General features: G+C 44.9%; 1 protein-coding gene across 1 annotated transcript in view; it reads right to left on the reverse strand.

Moving 5' to 3' along the window:
- Positions 1–211: 211 nt before the first annotated feature.
- Positions 212–16,914, reverse strand: part of LOC108933571 (inactive tyrosine-protein kinase 7-like) — a 68,053-nt gene continuing 51,350 nt past the window's right edge. The window contains exons 7-20 of the mRNA XM_018750742.2: positions 15,861–16,127; positions 14,040–14,176; positions 13,327–13,462; positions 12,601–12,720; positions 12,149–12,298; positions 11,044–11,188; positions 9,150–9,277; positions 7,028–7,228; positions 5,911–6,066; positions 5,368–5,600; positions 4,369–4,443; positions 3,991–4,142; positions 2,413–2,591; positions 212–1,398 (exon numbers count right to left, since the gene is read on the reverse strand). Of these exons, the coding sequence (XP_018606258.1) occupies positions 1,238–1,398; positions 2,413–2,591; positions 3,991–4,142; positions 4,369–4,443; positions 5,368–5,600; positions 5,911–6,066; positions 7,028–7,228; positions 9,150–9,277; positions 11,044–11,188; positions 12,149–12,298; positions 12,601–12,720; positions 13,327–13,462; positions 14,040–14,176; positions 15,861–16,127 (2,240 nt within the window). The 3' untranslated portion in view covers positions 212–1,237. The remainder of the gene's footprint in view (positions 1,399–2,412; positions 2,592–3,990; positions 4,143–4,368; positions 4,444–5,367; positions 5,601–5,910; positions 6,067–7,027; positions 7,229–9,149; positions 9,278–11,043; positions 11,189–12,148; positions 12,299–12,600; positions 12,721–13,326; positions 13,463–14,039; positions 14,177–15,860; positions 16,128–16,914) is intronic.

Consider the following 16,914-nt stretch of genomic DNA (forward strand, 5'->3'; position numbering starts at 1 on the left):
CATTTACCAGGCACTTCAATTTTTAGCATAATGGCGGCCTACAGACATGACAGCTTTCTCTCCCTATTTTTAAAAAAATATTCAGATTACAATACTAGATGTAATACAAAATGCCAAAACACATATAAAAAAAAAGTGTATAAAAAAGTACCATTTTCAAAAAAGAAACCTTTTTAAAAACAGGACCTTAGTAATAAAAAAAAATTCCTGGAAATCCTTCTAAAATACAATAAAGAAATAGTGAAAAGCAAAAACACCAACCCTCCCCACAGAAACTTTTAGATGTGATTAGTGCATAATTCTGTACATTAAAAACATTAATCGTTGGGAGGCTCCGAGTACAACTTTGTTCGATCGATGACCTCAGGAAGATGTCCTGTCAATATATTGCTGAGGAAACCGTCCTTTAAGAGTACTGGGAAAATCGGCTTGTGTAGAAACTCATTTAATAGGACCTACAATGTGACCTTAGCATACAGCAGAATACTATCCATGCCCTCCATGGAGTAATGCAAGGTGCAACACTAAACACTTCATTTCTTCATGCGATATCATATACAAAAGTTGACAATCTCTTCTCAGACACTTGAAATTTAACCCCGGTGAGCTACATTAGTATGAACCACATTTCTCAGGCACATTCCTATTGGCTTTCCTATGGCACTGGGCTTTAAACCAAAAACAGAAAAGCCATTTGTGTTACAACTGAAGGAGGAGAAAAAAAAAAAAAAAAAAAACGAAAAAAGCATTGCCCTGAATTTACCTCAGTTGTCTGGAACAGAGACGAGCAACAGACACTTCTGGTGCGCAGTCAGAAACTGTCCCAAAGTCCAGTAATAACTGCAGGATACACTGACTGACATGGAGCTCGAAGTTCATTGACAGTCCTTCTGGGCTGTTGTGATGGCCCCCTATGTTGTTCTGCAGAGGTAGATCCAAAGACTCCATGTGTCCAAAATAAAATGTTATTTTTAAAGAGGGGAAGAAGAAAAAAAAAAAAAAAAACCCCCCACACACCTCACTTGCTGTTGAATGACCATGAAATGAAACAGGCCAAACAGTTGGGCAACTATGTTGGCATTAAGGCGTGAAACACATCCACTGGATGTCTGCAAACCAATTTGAAAGTGTCCCAATTTTTGCAAGACCCCCCCCCCCCGAGAAACATTGTACATTCCACAGAAACAGAAAGCCAACTCTCGACCAGTGCGAGGGACTGGCCAGGGGTTCTGGCCACTCACACTTTGCTATCAAATGGCACCTCCCCAAGGGCATTGACAATCTCACTAAAGGAGGGCCGCTCTTTTGGACTGGGGGCCCAGCAGCGCCACATCAGCTTGTAGACCTTGGAAGGGCAACCCTCTGGAGCAGCCAGTTTCAACTTGCCGGCTTTTAAACCTGCACAAGAAAAGAGGAGAGACTGACAATATAGTGTGAGGCTAAGGGGAAAGTCTGTCTCTAAGTTTCGCTTGCTTACTCACATGTTCATGTTTGTACCCTCCGTTTTGCACGACTGTGCTTTAATTTTTAAAGTATTAATTTACAGGTGGTCCCCGATTTACGATGGGGTTACGTTCACCAAAACCCATCATAAGTTAAAATAAAATTAATGCACACCTCCGCGTAACAGACTGGGAGACGCGGATCGCTGTTGCCCCCAGCATCGCACCACATTTTGTTTGCCTGGGGGGATCTAAATTTCAAAGTACTGTTTCTACTGAATGCTTATCGCCAGCTCACCATCGTAAAGTCGAAAAAAATCGTAAGTCGAACCATCATAAATGGGGGACCACCTGTACTTTAATATGATATATAGTCTTTGCCTTGGTCAAACCAGTCTATGCACACTATCACTGCAAGTCTGCCTTATGAAATTAGAATTTAAAAATTTTATATATATTAATTGTAATCCATAATATTTTAATATGTTACACAGCGTTTTCCTTATATGAAAAAGGAATCGCTATGATGAATTTGGGAATGGTCGGGGAAGAAACTGGAATTTCTCTATGAAGAAAGGAATAAGTATTTTCAAAAGGCCGAAGGGGAAGCAGCAGTAGGCTGCAAGTGCTTTGGAGGGAAGTCGTAACATAGGGCCTATAGCGTAGTGGGTATAACAGGCAGCTAGAGGTAGAAGGCAACGAAAACTCTTACTGAGGCTGCAGAGAGGGAATCTAGATAGTCGTGGACCAGGAGATGTGAGCAGCGGGTTCAAAGTAGCACTACGTGAACATTCTGATGCTGAATGACCCAAAATGCTCAGTGACCTCAAATGACATCATTGATGATATAATCAGGTGCATTTCAAAATATGTAATATAAATGTTAGACATTCAGACGATTTTCAGGAACAAATTACGACTGGATAACGGGGATAAGCATGTATTTAAAAAGAATATGAATGAGTTTCACCTTCCAGAACTTCGTCGTCGCTGAATTTTGCGTACGGAAGATCGCCCTTGCTGAAAACCTCCCACATCAGCACTCCGAAGGACCACACGTCTGTCTTGGTGGAGAAATCCTCCTCAAAAACGGACTCGGATGGGAGCCAGCGCAGAGGGATCCAGACTTGCCGGAAGTGGTAGTACTCGCTGCACATACAAGGGCACAAACAGATCAGGAGAGAAGCGCTGACACCGTATTGCTTTTAATACATATGTGCACTGGGGGGCAGCACAGTCCAAGGTCAAGCTTCTGAACGCGTGAACATCAGTGTACAGGAAACTTCACCTTAGCTCAGACCTGTGCAACTGTGGTCATTCTAGACAGGTACTTTAAAAAAAAAAAAAAAAAAAAAAAATAAATTTTATGAACGGCACTTAGAGAGAAATATAGAGAGCATAAAGAGAAACATTATTTCATAGGCGTGATCACATAGCACTGGTTCCAGAAGAATATCTAAACATTTCAGAATTCCTCTGAATTGTCACGAAGGTCAAATACAGATGGTCCCTGACTTAGGATGGGTAACGTTCCACGAAACCCACTGGAAACCAAAAATATCGTAAGTCGAAAATGCATTTAATACACACCTCTGCGTGACAGACTGGGAGATGCGGATCGCTGTCGCTGCCCAGCATCACGAGAGAGTATCTCACCGCATTTTGCTTACCCGGGAAAAACTCAAAATTCGAAGTACGGCTTCTAGTGAATGTCAACCGCCAGCTCACCATGGTAAAGTCGAACCACTGTAAATCGGGGACCACCTGTACTGTATTTTTTTTAGCATAAGAAAATTAAACAATTCCATCATCCACACATTTACAGAGAGACCTTCAGGTGTAGACCACCATTTTCTTGCCAAAAAGTTTTATTTCATGGGGAACCTTTGTCAGTTCATGCATTTATAGTACTGTACTACACTCCATTAATATTACTATATTCACTAGTTAATGACTGAACTATCCAGAAAGAACAGAGACCCTGCTGGATTTGGCACTTTTAATAAATATGCCTACCCCAGCAAAAACAAGCCTATAAGTCTTACTGCAAGTGTACTGGTGATCTCACACACACACACACACACACACACACACACACACACACACTTTCTGAACCGCTTGTCCCATACGGGGTGGCGGGGAATCGGAGCCCACCCCGGCAACACAGGGCGTAAGGCCGGAGGGGGAGGGGACACACCCAGGACGGGACGCCAGTCCGTCGCAAGGCACCCCAAGCGGGACTCGAACCCCAGACCCACTGGAGAGCAGGACCGGCGCCCCGGTGATGATAGATTTGAATATAATGGTTTAATGATGTTCCAAATCAATTAAAGCAAAACTATACTGCACTTTGGTACAGCAACACAAGTCAAACAAGGTGTTAAAAAGGCAAGAGGTGAAAACTCCAAACCCATTAACTGTTCACCTGGGGGTTTCAATCATGAGAACCCCAGAGCCCGTAGTCCTCAACAGCGCTCAAAATTACTAGCTGTGCACTAAGATGGAAGTCACCAGTTAGTGCAGTTGGCGTCATTCTTCTTGCTCTTACTTTTTGTAGACATCCCTGCTGAGGCTCAAGGCAGACACCTTGACGTGCCGCTGGGCACTGATCAGGCAGTTGCGGGTGGCCAGGTCCTTGTGCACGAAGCGGTGGTTGGACAGGTGCTCCATGCCCTGAGCTACCTGGGTGCAGATGGACACCTGGCAGACACACAGGTATTCAAATCACAGGTCTATAAATTTAACAAAAGATATTTCGTTGTGCTCTATAAACAGTAGGAGTACACACCACAAGGTTTGGCTTAATCACTTTCATATGAGGATCTCTACCCCACCTTTCGGTTGTTAGTCTAAACTCCATTAGTGTGAATCAGCAGGTAGAGCCCAGTGAAACTCGAGTGCGGCAACACTAGTGTCCTAAGCTCACCTTGTGCTTGGTGCTTAGTGAATGGCGCTTTTCATCCTCACTCTGGGAAATCTTGAGGAATTGCTTCAAATCACCCTGCAGCAATGGACATGTGCAGAAGAGGGACACAGGGAGTAAATACCCAACTGTTTGAGGGCAGAAGATGATTAGAAATAAGCAGGACAGACACGCAGGGGGGTAAACAGCCAGCTACCTAAGGGTTATTAAAGATTATTCTACTATTCACGGTTGTACAGTTTATGGCAGCATTTGGCTTTGCGGTTGCACGGTGACATTTCTGTGTATAGGCCCAAAAACAGCTGACAGGTTACAGGTCCATCAAATACGAAAAAAATCTGTAGCAGAGCGAGTACATTTGGAACACACTCCATGTAGAACATGCAACAAATGGTTACACTGTGTGATCTAGAGTGTTTATCTTTTCTGCCACACACGACTGTTTTTAATCTTTCTCATCCATGATCATTTGGGTCAATGCTCAATACATGTATCCATCCATTCAGTCAACAACTGCTTGTCCCGAGTGGCGTCGTGGCGAGCCAGAGCCTTCCCCGGCAACACGGTGCAAGGCCGGAGGGGGAGGGGGACACATGACACACCCAGGATGGGACACCAGTCCGTGCACAATACATAAACCATCAACTTTCCTCATTCTAAACGGTCACTGTTAATATGAACTTAACTCCTCAGGTGGCTAAGTGCAAACACACATGTTCCCATCCGCTTCCTAGCAGCACAAAACACACTTCCTGCCTGTCAGAACCACTCGGACCTCTTTGATACTGGCGGAGTTACAAGTGCTTCATTATTTCCTCTCCTAATGCGATGCCGAGCTTTTCTCCACATGGACATGAACATTACTCAGCTTGTCTCTATGTGCACATTTGTCAATGTCAGCTGCTTCAGATCCACTCACTAAACCTTGTGTTAAGCACTCCAGGGCACTACATTTGAATGGGCGCTACATAAACAATAAAACCGATGGAGGTCAGGCCATACCAGGTCCACGTATTCCAGGATCATGTAGTGCGGCTCGGCCTCGCGGCACAGTCCTAGCAGCCGCACCACGTTGGTGTGGTTCAGTTTGCCGAACATGTCAGCCTCCCGCCGGAAGTGGAGCTGCAGCTGCTCGTCACGCGTCTGTAAGCTCTTCACCAACACGGCCGTCTCCGTCTCACTGGCCTCCACGCCCTTGGCCTTGGCCAGCAGCACATCCCCGAACTCACCCCGTCCTGCATGTTTAGTGGAGAAACGCATCAGCCAAGACACTGGGAGGCTCCAAAACCTACTTGTTCTCACAAGCTGTTACCACTAGAGTCAAAGAGGAGCAACACCCCTTAAACTGAGACCTCAAGCTTCTATGAACAGATACTCTACCGCCTGGCGAAGTCTTTACAGTGAACACCGTGAATAGAAATAAGTTAAATCTGTGTTTATTATTCTAAGTCACACCAGATCAGGTAGCTTGGTGTGTGTGTGTGGGAGAGAAACTGACAGATGGACAACAAAATGTCTGTGTGAGTGGTTTGTTGGACCATCTACCCAGGGTGGTGATGGTGTGCAGGCTGGAGCGAGGAAAGTGCAGCTTGTCGTTGCTGCCGTGCTGCTTGCTAGTGGCTGCTGAACTGCCCGGGTTCGTGAACGCCGCCTCTTCTTGAATCTCAGCTGTGGTCTGGCCGTTCGCTTGCAGGGCACCCCCTGGAGGACAGCAGAATCCTTGTGTCAATGCTGTGGTCCTAGAGTGCCACCAGAATTGATCTGTTGAACTAATAGGGTTGCTTTTAAAATTCACACATTAGAACAGCTTTAAAACAAACAAACAAACAAACAAACAAACAAACAAACAAACAATCTACACGGTGACTTTGTATTCAACATTTCTCATTACAAGAAAACATACAGTTCCAAAATACACACACACACACACACACACACACTTTCAGAACCGCTTGTCCCATACAGGGTCACGGGGAACCAGAGCCTACCCGGTAACACAGGGCGTAAGGCCAGAGGGGGAGGGGACACACCCAGGACGGGACGCCAGTCCGTCGCAAGGCACCCCAAGCGGGACTCGAACCCCAGACCCACGAGAGAGCAGGACTGCGGTCCAACCCACTGCGCCACCGCACCCCGCTGTAGTTCCAAAATAAAGAGCGTAAATAAGATGGAAGACAGCCATGGACAATATGTTCTGTAAAAAGAAAACCATCTGCTGCCAATAGCTGATTTCAAATGAATTCAATGAGAACTCCTTCCTCCATCATTTCCAATCTAGATACCGAGTCTACCTACCTGGTCATGTCCCTAAGAGAGACTAATGACACTGTGTGTAGCTTTCACACAAATTCTAACCAAATTGTGCCATCAGCAACTCATTCTTTGTAGTGCTCCAGGGGAGCCCCAGAGCATCACTGATGAAAAAATTTAGAACATGACTTGCTTCACTAATAATTCATTACTAGTTACAACGATATATATTATATATATACACTCTCTGTGTGTGTGTTTCTGACAGAGAGAGAGAGTCATGCTGCATAGAGAAAAATAGATGTACTTTCATAGACAAGGCAAAGATTGACCATAACACTGAAAGGATACAAATACACGAGCAGGGTTTGCTGGGGCACAGTGTGCCATTTGATATGCTCTGGTCTCTCACCATTGAGGCACTCCATCTCGGGCTCTTCTCCCTCCGTGTTCTTCTGCATCCTCTTGGCATGGCGTCTCTTCTTGCAGTAGAACATGAGGCCCAGCACGACGATTATGTAGGCCACAGCGGCGCCCACCGATAGGCCGATGGTCTGGATCATCTTGTACGGGGCCTTATCGTCCTCCTCCACGGTCTGTTGGACGGGTTTCTCTGTCGCCAACACAAAGACACCAACGCGGTTGAAACCGAAGTGCGGTTTTCCACAAAAACGCTGCTCACTTCGAAAGCTTACGTATCATGCCAGAAGCTTCGGCGGATTGCTGCTTTCGGTTTATTGGACAAAATACGGTCTTCACCTTTCAGCAGGTTAAATGCCAGACAGCCCTTTGTATGACACACATCTTATGTCCATGTAAATCTATACAGCCCCCAGTAGTCAATATGCTATTACACAGGCAATCTCAAGCTGCATTAATACACCCTTCTTTCCAGTGTGTTCAAAACCAATGGTAATGTCAAGTGTGACAATTTAAAGTATATGTATGTGTTGCTATGGTAACATTGCACCAAAAAAAAAAAAAAAAAAACCCCTTAGGCAGCAGCTCATCTTGCTTTATAAATTTGTTCTCATAAACTGCCCTGTGAGGACACTGCTGATGACAAGAGGTTCTTTCTTTCTAGCTTGTAGTCTCATAAGAACCCAAAATGCTGGGCAGCATGTATAAGGCCAAATGGTTGGCAATCACTGCATTAGAGCTCTAACTGAGTTACAACTTGGAGATGTGGTCAAAGTTAGGAGCACCATGAAGAAAGGGAGTGTCTGATCTCTAACAGATGGCAGACAGGCAGTATGCCTTTGATTCAGTTAATCCATTTGTGCCATTTGAGTGGCTACTGCAGAGACTGAGATCCTTGTTGGATAAAAACTCCTGCTGGGTCTGCTGTGGTCCCAACATGAGCAATGCTGGGGCATCACACTCAGATATACATGTATTTTGAGCAGTGGAAGCTAAGTACTCTTTAAACACCTTTGTATTTAATTACAGTTTGAAGACTGAAGCCTTGGGTTAAAGGGTATCTCAACGAGCTTTTCGTGTGTCTACTGGTAGAGCAAACTGTCTAGATAACGTCTACAGTTAAAGGTCTCAGATGAACTCCAAAAATCTCTAATACTATGAATGTAAAATGGAAGCATAGTGGTTACAGCTGCCTTCAGACCCTAAGGTTGCAGGTTCAAATGCCCCTTGAGCAAGGTACTTGCTGTAAATTGTTCCAGTAAAATTGCCCAGTTGTATAAATGGGTAAATAACTACATAGCTTAACATTGTAAGTTGCTTTGTAGACAAGTGTCAGCTGAGTGAATAAATTTAGTTACAAATTCTGTTGCTTTGCACACAATTATCTAAAATAACTTACAACTAAATCGCTGGTTTTTCACTGATGTAGTTGGTGATTATTTACACCGCCTAACCATTAATCTAATATTTCATTCATTTGGTCAGCGACACCCATCCCAGGATGGTGATGCATGGTCTGGTGTGATAAATTAAGATCATTTTTGAAAACTGCGCCTGGTCTGGTACTCTATGTCTTACTCAGGTACTCATAAGTTTTGGTTTGCATCCTGGTTTTGCATCATTGTGTTTTAACTTTCAAATTATTCAGTTATTTTAATTTGACATATAGCCTTAATCTTCAAGCCAGTCCACCTACACTATAACAGTAAACTGACTTTATGAAATGTTATAATTTAAAAAAATAATAATTTTATTAATTGTTATTTATTGTATTTCGTTACACAGTTTTATTCTTATGATATTACATTAATTTGGGAGATTCTGGGATGAACTTAGAAGTTTAACAGAATAAGTATGTCTGGTTTTATGATATTTGGTCCATTTTCAGGAACAAAACAGGACTGGACAATGGACATAATTGAGTGTTACTAGGGTCACTGAAGTCAGGGCTACTGCAAAAGGCAGTTACAGATACTTTAATTAACCTCTAGGTTACAGATCTTTGTCCTTAACCTTTATGCTACTTGTGCTGCAACTGATAGAGATGAATTCCTTCCTTTGCTCAAGGTGGCTACCCTGCATGGACTACCAAGTAACACGGAGTTGGAGCTCACCCACAACATAGAGGTCTGCTGATGTTGACCTGATGTTGCAGCTGTTCCCTGCAATACAGGTGTATTTTCCAGTGTCCTCTGTGCTCACATCCTCGATAACCAGAGATCCGTTGGGCATTTTATGAAACCTGGGGTGGGAGGGCGAGAATACAGGGATACAAAGAGCAACCACAGAAAGTTCATTTTTGTGATGCCAACTCTACAGCTGGACACAGCACACACAGAAAAACAGTGCTTCTGCTGTAATTCAGCAAGACATTTGTGAACCAACATCATCGCCAAATACAGAGGTTATTTATAAACAGTATGTGACAATGTACCTGGGTGCATCATCAATGATGTAACCTGGAGTCACTGTGTTTCAGGTCTTGACTCAACCAGGGTTGATCAAATCCCAGGGAGTGCTACTTTGCACTGACCTCTCCTGATCCACAGATATCTAGATTCTCTCTCTACAGTCTCAGTGACAACTGCCATAGCCTTCCCCCTCTAACACCCTGTGATAACCAGCACACTGTATGCCCTATGCAAAGAAATTCCTCCAAAAACTTTATAGCATGCTACTGCTTCATCAGCTCTTCATACTTCTTCTCATTGGCCTCCTCCATGCCTTTTTCTAATGGCACAGTAAATCCCAACAAGGTGATTTGTTTAAAAACTTTGGAGAGCAAGAAATGTCCAGTCTTTGTGCTGATGAATGTAAATATAAGTTGTGTTTCTAATTCAATCAGCTGCTAGTCCTGAACAGGCATTGAGTGCTAATTCTTTCATCTTCCTTGACAGATGCCCTGCTGGTCGGCAGGTCCCACTGTGTGCTTTCCCCACACTGATACTCTGCCACCTTGGTCTGGTGCCAGCGACAGCAGCCTTCATCTAGTTCTTTTGTACAGATGTTGAGGATTTTCCCCCAATAATGGTTTCTTACATTTACATTTCCTGATTTAGGAGACACTTTTCTCCAAAGTGACATACATCTTAAATCACTACAAAGAGTGCATTACATCAACAGAAGGAGCATAATGGACATGAATCAAAAACTTAATACAGCAGAAGTTCTATTGCCCATGAGCTTTTACAATTAAGTGTTTCTTCCCACCTCATCCACAATCCCTGTTGCATCCCTGCCATCCTAGCCATCTGTTCTTCCTCCACTGCTGCATGCACCTCCTCCTGTATGAGCTTGCATCTCAACATCCCATGGACCATGTCATATCGCTGTGACGGAATGCTAATCAAACCAGTCTGGGTGCCACTGAGCCCACCAGTATTGTGCTGAAGTGGGACTCCATCTACTACACTGCAGTGTGGTGCACTTCCTTTTTGTCCTTACCTTGATGCCTCCTACAGAAACATGGAATCCCTCGACTCCCAGCAGAGCAGCACTTCCCTCACCTGTATTACCCTGCACTCCTCAAGGCTCCTAAAGTGCAACTTCATTATGTTGCTCAACCTGTGCAAGGCAATGCTATTCAAGTTTTGAGGTACACCAAGCCACCTTCAGAGGTAACATCTTATCTTTCTCTGAAGGGTTTTCACTTCTGGTTATCAAGAGTCTTCAGAGAATTTATGGCAGGATGCTGTGCTGATATGCTCATGCTTCAAGTGCCTTTTGTTAATGCAGCACAGATCAACATAATGCTGAATTTCCATGATAATGACACATTTTCAGTTAAACATTAAGATAATTGAAGGGTAGACATCTAAACTGGCCACAGAACCTGTTAATGTTTCCTGGAAACAAGCTCTAAACATCAAAAGTTTAGGGAGATGTCATTCATATGGTTACTATGAGTGTAGTGACTGTTAAACCAGGACAATGGCCAAGTTCTCTTTATCGAATCACCAAAACCATGGATTTGGGTCTATGGATGTTCGCACAAAGAGCATCTCTCACCTGCTTCTGCTGGGGTCAAGGAACTTGTCCTTGATCCTCCACTGGATGTAAGGCTCTGGGTCCCCAGTGGCCTGGCAGTGCAGGACAGCTGTGTGGCCCTGGTACACAGTGGTGTTCTCTGGTTCCAGCTTGAAAAGGATGTACACTGTGGTATGGGGAGGAAGCACAAACTTTGTGACAAACTGCCATGAGACACTCAGAATGGGCTACAGACAGTATGTTCATGTGGCCAGCAGGTCTCTAATGTTCTTTGTGTGGTTCATTCACTGGTAACATGTGAAGAAGCATTCCACGGAGAGAAGTTCATTTTCCTCTAAACATCCAGCTACTGAGGATTTCACAACAGCTGCTGAGTTTGAGATTTTTACATGTCAAGCTTTTAAGCAGATGGGTGAAATCAAGATGTGAAGTCAGACAGCACTGCATGCAGCTACTACGGTGATGTGTCAGCAACTGGACTAAGCGATTGTACTTTGAGAATCGTCCATCTGTATCCCTGTTGGTGAAATGCCCTTTTGTTTATTCTGTCCTGTATGCTGCTCTGGAGGACAACATCTGCTAAATGAGTCAACGGAAACTGATCAGAAGTGATGGACTGGGACAACTGGCAACATCCCTACAGCAATTGCCATGACAGTACGAAAGGACAACAGCAGATGCAGCTGCCGCAGCAGGCCTTGATGGTAGACAGAACTGTTTTAAAACTAGCAGCGCACACTGGAGGGGCCACGTGGCACCCTTATGGGTCCAGAAGGACTTCCTAATCCATCCCAAAACATGGCAGTAACTGGTAGGAATTCCGGCCAAAACTGAGTCCCAAAAATATATTAGTTCCAAACAAGTTAATTGGTTATAAAATAACCTTTTTTATAATAATTATACATAAGCTTGGAGACATTATACTGTCAGCCATATTATATAACTTGATTCAATTTGAAAAGTCATGCGTTCATATCGGAATTTATATCAAAGCTAGAAGTGAGCAAATAGGCTTTTCCATTTCACTCTTCTGCAACGGTCTGCTCAAACACACATCTCACACCACATGTAAGGGCTTGGATGAATTGTAATAATCTCCAGGCCAAAGAGCAATAGTTCGGCTTACCTGCTACCATGAGGTGCACCGTAGCACGGATCTCTCCCTGCAGGCTGTTGGAGGCCACGCACGTGTAATTGCCTGCGTCGCCGCGTGTCACCTTGGAAAAGCGCAGGGTGCCACCGTTCTGGTCCACATGGGAAGGGATCTCACTTCCGTCTGGGGGAACAGTTCAGTGGGGGGTATGCCTTACTCATACATTCATATGAACAGGCATAATTGCAACTCACTGCTTCAGTGACAAACATCTTAAAAATGACACATCATTGAAGGGCACAAAATACAGGTAATAAAAGGTAATAAAGTTTGCAGGTCTACCTCCAGGGGGCAATGTTTTCTGTTTGCCCTCCAATCTGACTGAAAGGTGTAAACATATCCTGATTCCTGAGGAATGCGTGTTTTCCAGCCCTCCTGGTGGGCCCCAGGCCTACACCCATCAATGGGGCCCCTGTCTCACACACCTGACTTGGTCCAGCGGATGGTGGGGGCCTCGCGGCCCTTGGCGGAGCACTGCACACTCAGCTCTTTGTCCAGTTCCAGGCACTGCAGCGGCTGTGGGGTCGGGGTGAACTTCAGCTTCTCTGTGGAGGGGAAGGGGCGGAGGGGGGAGAGGAGTGAAGGCAGCCACCACACACTGTGCAGACAAGTGTTGGTGTGTGTGTGTGTGTGTGTGTGTGTGTGTGTGTGTGTGTGTGTGTGTGTGTGTGTGTGTGTGTGTGTGTGTCTCTAACCAGTCTATCTTTATTAGGTTTTGAATTCCAAAAAGGCCAACATGCAACATGAATTTCCTCATTCAATCCCCAAAGTCACATTTTACTATTCAGCGCTTCTCTCCAAAGCAACTTACGATGTCAAGCTAATTACCATGACTCACCCATTTATACAGCTAGGTAATTTTTACCATATCAATTCAGAGTAAGAACCTTGCACAAGGGTACTAAAGCAAGAGGTGGGATCTGAACCTGGGTCCTTGAAGTGCATGGCAGTACTTCTAACCACTATGCTACCTGCTGCACAAGAACTAAACTGTTTAAAAAAAAAAAAAAGTTACAACTAAGAATAGTGTGGGTTGTGGCAAATTCACATGTCACTCGTACACATGGACAGGCTCAAAGTCACCCACCAGCGCAAGAGCTTGGCTCAGTGAGTGTACCTGATCCCTGGGCTCTGAAGATGCAGACACTCACCGAGCACCATCACACGGGCCTGGCCCCTTAGCGTCCCGCCCTCCGTGCGGCTCTGGCAGCTGTACAGCTGCGCATCGTACACCTCCACACTGTTGATGCGCAGCGTCCCATTGGGGAACAGCTTGTAGTGTCCATCCTGGAGATGGAGTGTGGGTGAGTGAAGCCGCTCTGAACTGGAGCACACGCTCAGGGAGAGTAAACAGAGGCACTGACACTGGCCAGGTAAAAAGCACAAGTTTATACCACCCCATAAAGTACTTTAAAAGCCAGCTCTGTTTTAATACTTAAGATATGTGAAGATCAACACTCTGCTGCCAGTAGTGGTGTTACAGTGTGTGATGTTGCACAGGCCAGTTAGTTCACAAGAATGGGGCTCAAAGCACACAGGGGATGAGAAGACACAGAACAGCTTTAGAGGAAAATGAGCCTGGCCACAAAAGGAGAAACAGCTCCTTTGGGGGAACAAACTGAGACCATGGTTAGGGAGCTGCTCCCAGAGACAAGTCCAAAGCAGTTCAGTTAACCTTCGTATGGGACATGTCAGACTGTCAACCACCTTTTTGCTTATTGTATCTTCATAACTAAGACACTTTGCCCTAGAGCATTGTATAAATAAGATTAAATAAAACTATTTGGGTAAGAGAACATCAAGCAAAAGCGGATGTGTGTTGTCCTGATCCAAAAATGTGTTGCAAATATAGGTCCTCTCTCACCTCTGGTCGGATGAGGGCATAGTTGCGGTGCCAGGTAACCTCTGGCTCTGGCGTTGCGCTGGTGTGACAGTGCAAGTACCCCGGACGACCCTCTTCGAGCTGGCTGTCCTCTGGCTTGGTCACCCACTGCGGGGCAGCTGCCACACGGAAGGGGCCGAATTTTACCAATTACTTTGGAGATGTAGCACGCAAAAGGTGCTGGAGACGTTACGGAAGGAAATGGATGATGCTGAACACCTCAGGAGTATAACGTCTCCTTGGAAAAATCTTTGCAAGGAGTCGCATGCTTGGGTTGCGTTTCAAACAGCTTTATAAACTATAGGGCCAAAAGTATGCGGACACCCCTCTAATTATTGAGTTCAGGTCTTTCAATTACACCCATTCTTAACAGGTTCATGAAGCACAAAGCCATGCAATCTACATTGACAAACACTGGCAGTAGAACGGGTTGCTCTAAAGAGCTCAGCGACTTTAAACGTAGCACTGTTATAGGGTGCCACATTTGCCACAAGTCAGTATGGGGAAAGTTCTGCTCTGCTAAATCTGCCCTGGTCAACTAGGTGCTATTATTGTGAAGTGGAAGCATCTAGGAGCAACAGCAGCTCAGTCATGAAGTGGTAAACCACGCAAACTCACTGAGTGGGGTTACTGTGTGCTGAAGGGTGTAGTGCGTAAAAAATCAGTTATCCTCTGTTGCATCACTTACTGTAGAGTTCCAAACTGCCTCTGGAAGCAACATCAGCACAAGAATTGTGCATTGGGGGCTTCATGAAATGGGTTTCCATGGCCGGGCAGCTGAACACAAGGCTAAGATCACAACGCGCAATGCCAAGCATTGGCTGGAGTGCTGTAAAGCATGCCACCATTGGACTCTGGAGCAGCTGAAACATATTCTCTAGAGTGATAAATCACACTTCACTATCTGGTAGTCTGACAGATGAATCTGGTTTGGGCAGATGCCATAAGAAACCAACTTACCGGAATGCAGTGCCAACTGTAAAGTTAGGTGGAGGAAGGATAACAGTCTGGGGCTGTTAAAGTTTGGGCTAGGCCCTTTACTTCCAGTGAAGGGTACTGTTAATGTTGATGCAGATGAAGACATTTTAGACAATTGTGCACTTCCAAATTTGTGGCAACAGTTTGGGGAAGGCCTTTTTCTGTTCTAGCATGACTGTACCCCAATGCACAAAGCCAGTTCCATAAAGACCTGGTTTAATGAATTTGGTGTGGAGGAACTCAAGTAACCTGCATAGAGCCCTGACTTCAACCCTGCTGAACAACTTTGGGACGGATTGGAACACCAATTGTAAGTCGGGTCTTCTCGTTCAACATCAGTACCTGACTTCACAAATGCTCTTTTTGGCTGAATGGGCATAAATTCCCACAGGTCCACAACATTTTGGAGTGTAAGACCTTCTCAGAAGAGTAGATGCCTTTATAGCTGCGGGGGGGGGTTTACTCCACATTAATGCCTGTGGTTTTGGAATGGGATGTCCAACAAGCTCATGTAGGTAAGATGGTCTGATGTCCACATACTTTTGGCCATATAGTGTATATTTTATGGTCCTGTCAGACATCACCTAATGTTGTTACACCTTTTAATTGACTTCATTACTAATCATTATCAAGTTCTGCATTCCTTCTTGGAATTTTTAGTATACATGTCTCATTTATCTGAAACAAAACCACTTCCAGACTCACCACAGACGTACAACATATGAATAAAACATATAAAATGAAACTGGTGATCATTAATTTTATGTGTTGAGATGCCTAGTGTGAAGGATATCATGAAGTCCTAAAGTAATCAAATATGCTTACTGGCCACAGTGACCATGAGCCCCTGTCTTCTCTGGCCGGCTTTGTTGTTGGCGATGCAGGTGTAGAGCCCTGAATCAGTGCCATGAGTAGGGCTGAAAACTAACTCCAGACCATCCTGGTGGACCCGGCCCTCAGAAGGGACACGCTTCCCACCATGCTCCCACCACACCTCTGGCTTAGGGTGACCCCGTGGTGGGCGGCAGACCACACGCTGCATGGTGTCCACAGGGAAGATCCTCTCCATGCTGGGTGCCATGTCTTCAATCTCTGCAGAGGAACAGAATGAGGATCAAGGGAGAAAAAAAAAAAAAAAAAAAGACATGGAAGAGACATTGTCAGTGGGTTGTACCTCCAAGCTCAAGTCCAAGGTGACCAAAAGAAGCAAAAAACTAATTTACAAGTAAATTAGAACTAACTGTTAGTTGTTTCATTTTGTTGATGTGGTGCCATTAAGCCTTTGTTACCATTTAGCATACCTTCTACACATTTCAGAATGCTTAGGCATTTGTGAATTGTGCAGGATTGTAAAGAAATGCCAACAGAGATTGCTCCTACACAGTCATTCAGGCACTTCAGCTACAGCAAACACACACACACACACACACACACACACACACACACACACACACATTTTCAGAACCGCTTGTCCCATACGGGGTCACGGGGAACCGGAGCCTACCCGGTAACACAGGGCGTAAGGCCGGAGGGGGAGGGGACACACCCAGGACAGGACGCCAGTCCGTCGCAAGGCACCCCAAGCGGGACTCGAACCCCAGACCCACCGAAGAGGAGGACTGCGGTCCAACCCACTGCGCCACCGCGCCACCGCACCCCCCTTCTACAGTAAACACTGCAACCTATTACCAGTGTACAAAGTGGCAATTCTGAAATGTATGTCACCAATCTTTAGGAGACAGGGAGGAACACAATCATTCACCTTTAAGTCTTACCTATATACATTGTCATCCAAGTCTTTACCTTATTAAAACCTATTAGGCAAGCCATCTTAAAACAGAACCTCAGTCTTACATGAAAATAATGTGAGTAGAATTGG

The sequence above is a fragment of the Scleropages formosus genome, chromosome 16 (assembly GCF_900964775.1).
Source record: "Scleropages formosus chromosome 16, fSclFor1.1, whole genome shotgun sequence".
In the NCBI taxonomy this organism is placed as follows: domain Eukaryota; kingdom Metazoa; phylum Chordata; class Actinopteri; order Osteoglossiformes; family Osteoglossidae; genus Scleropages; species Scleropages formosus.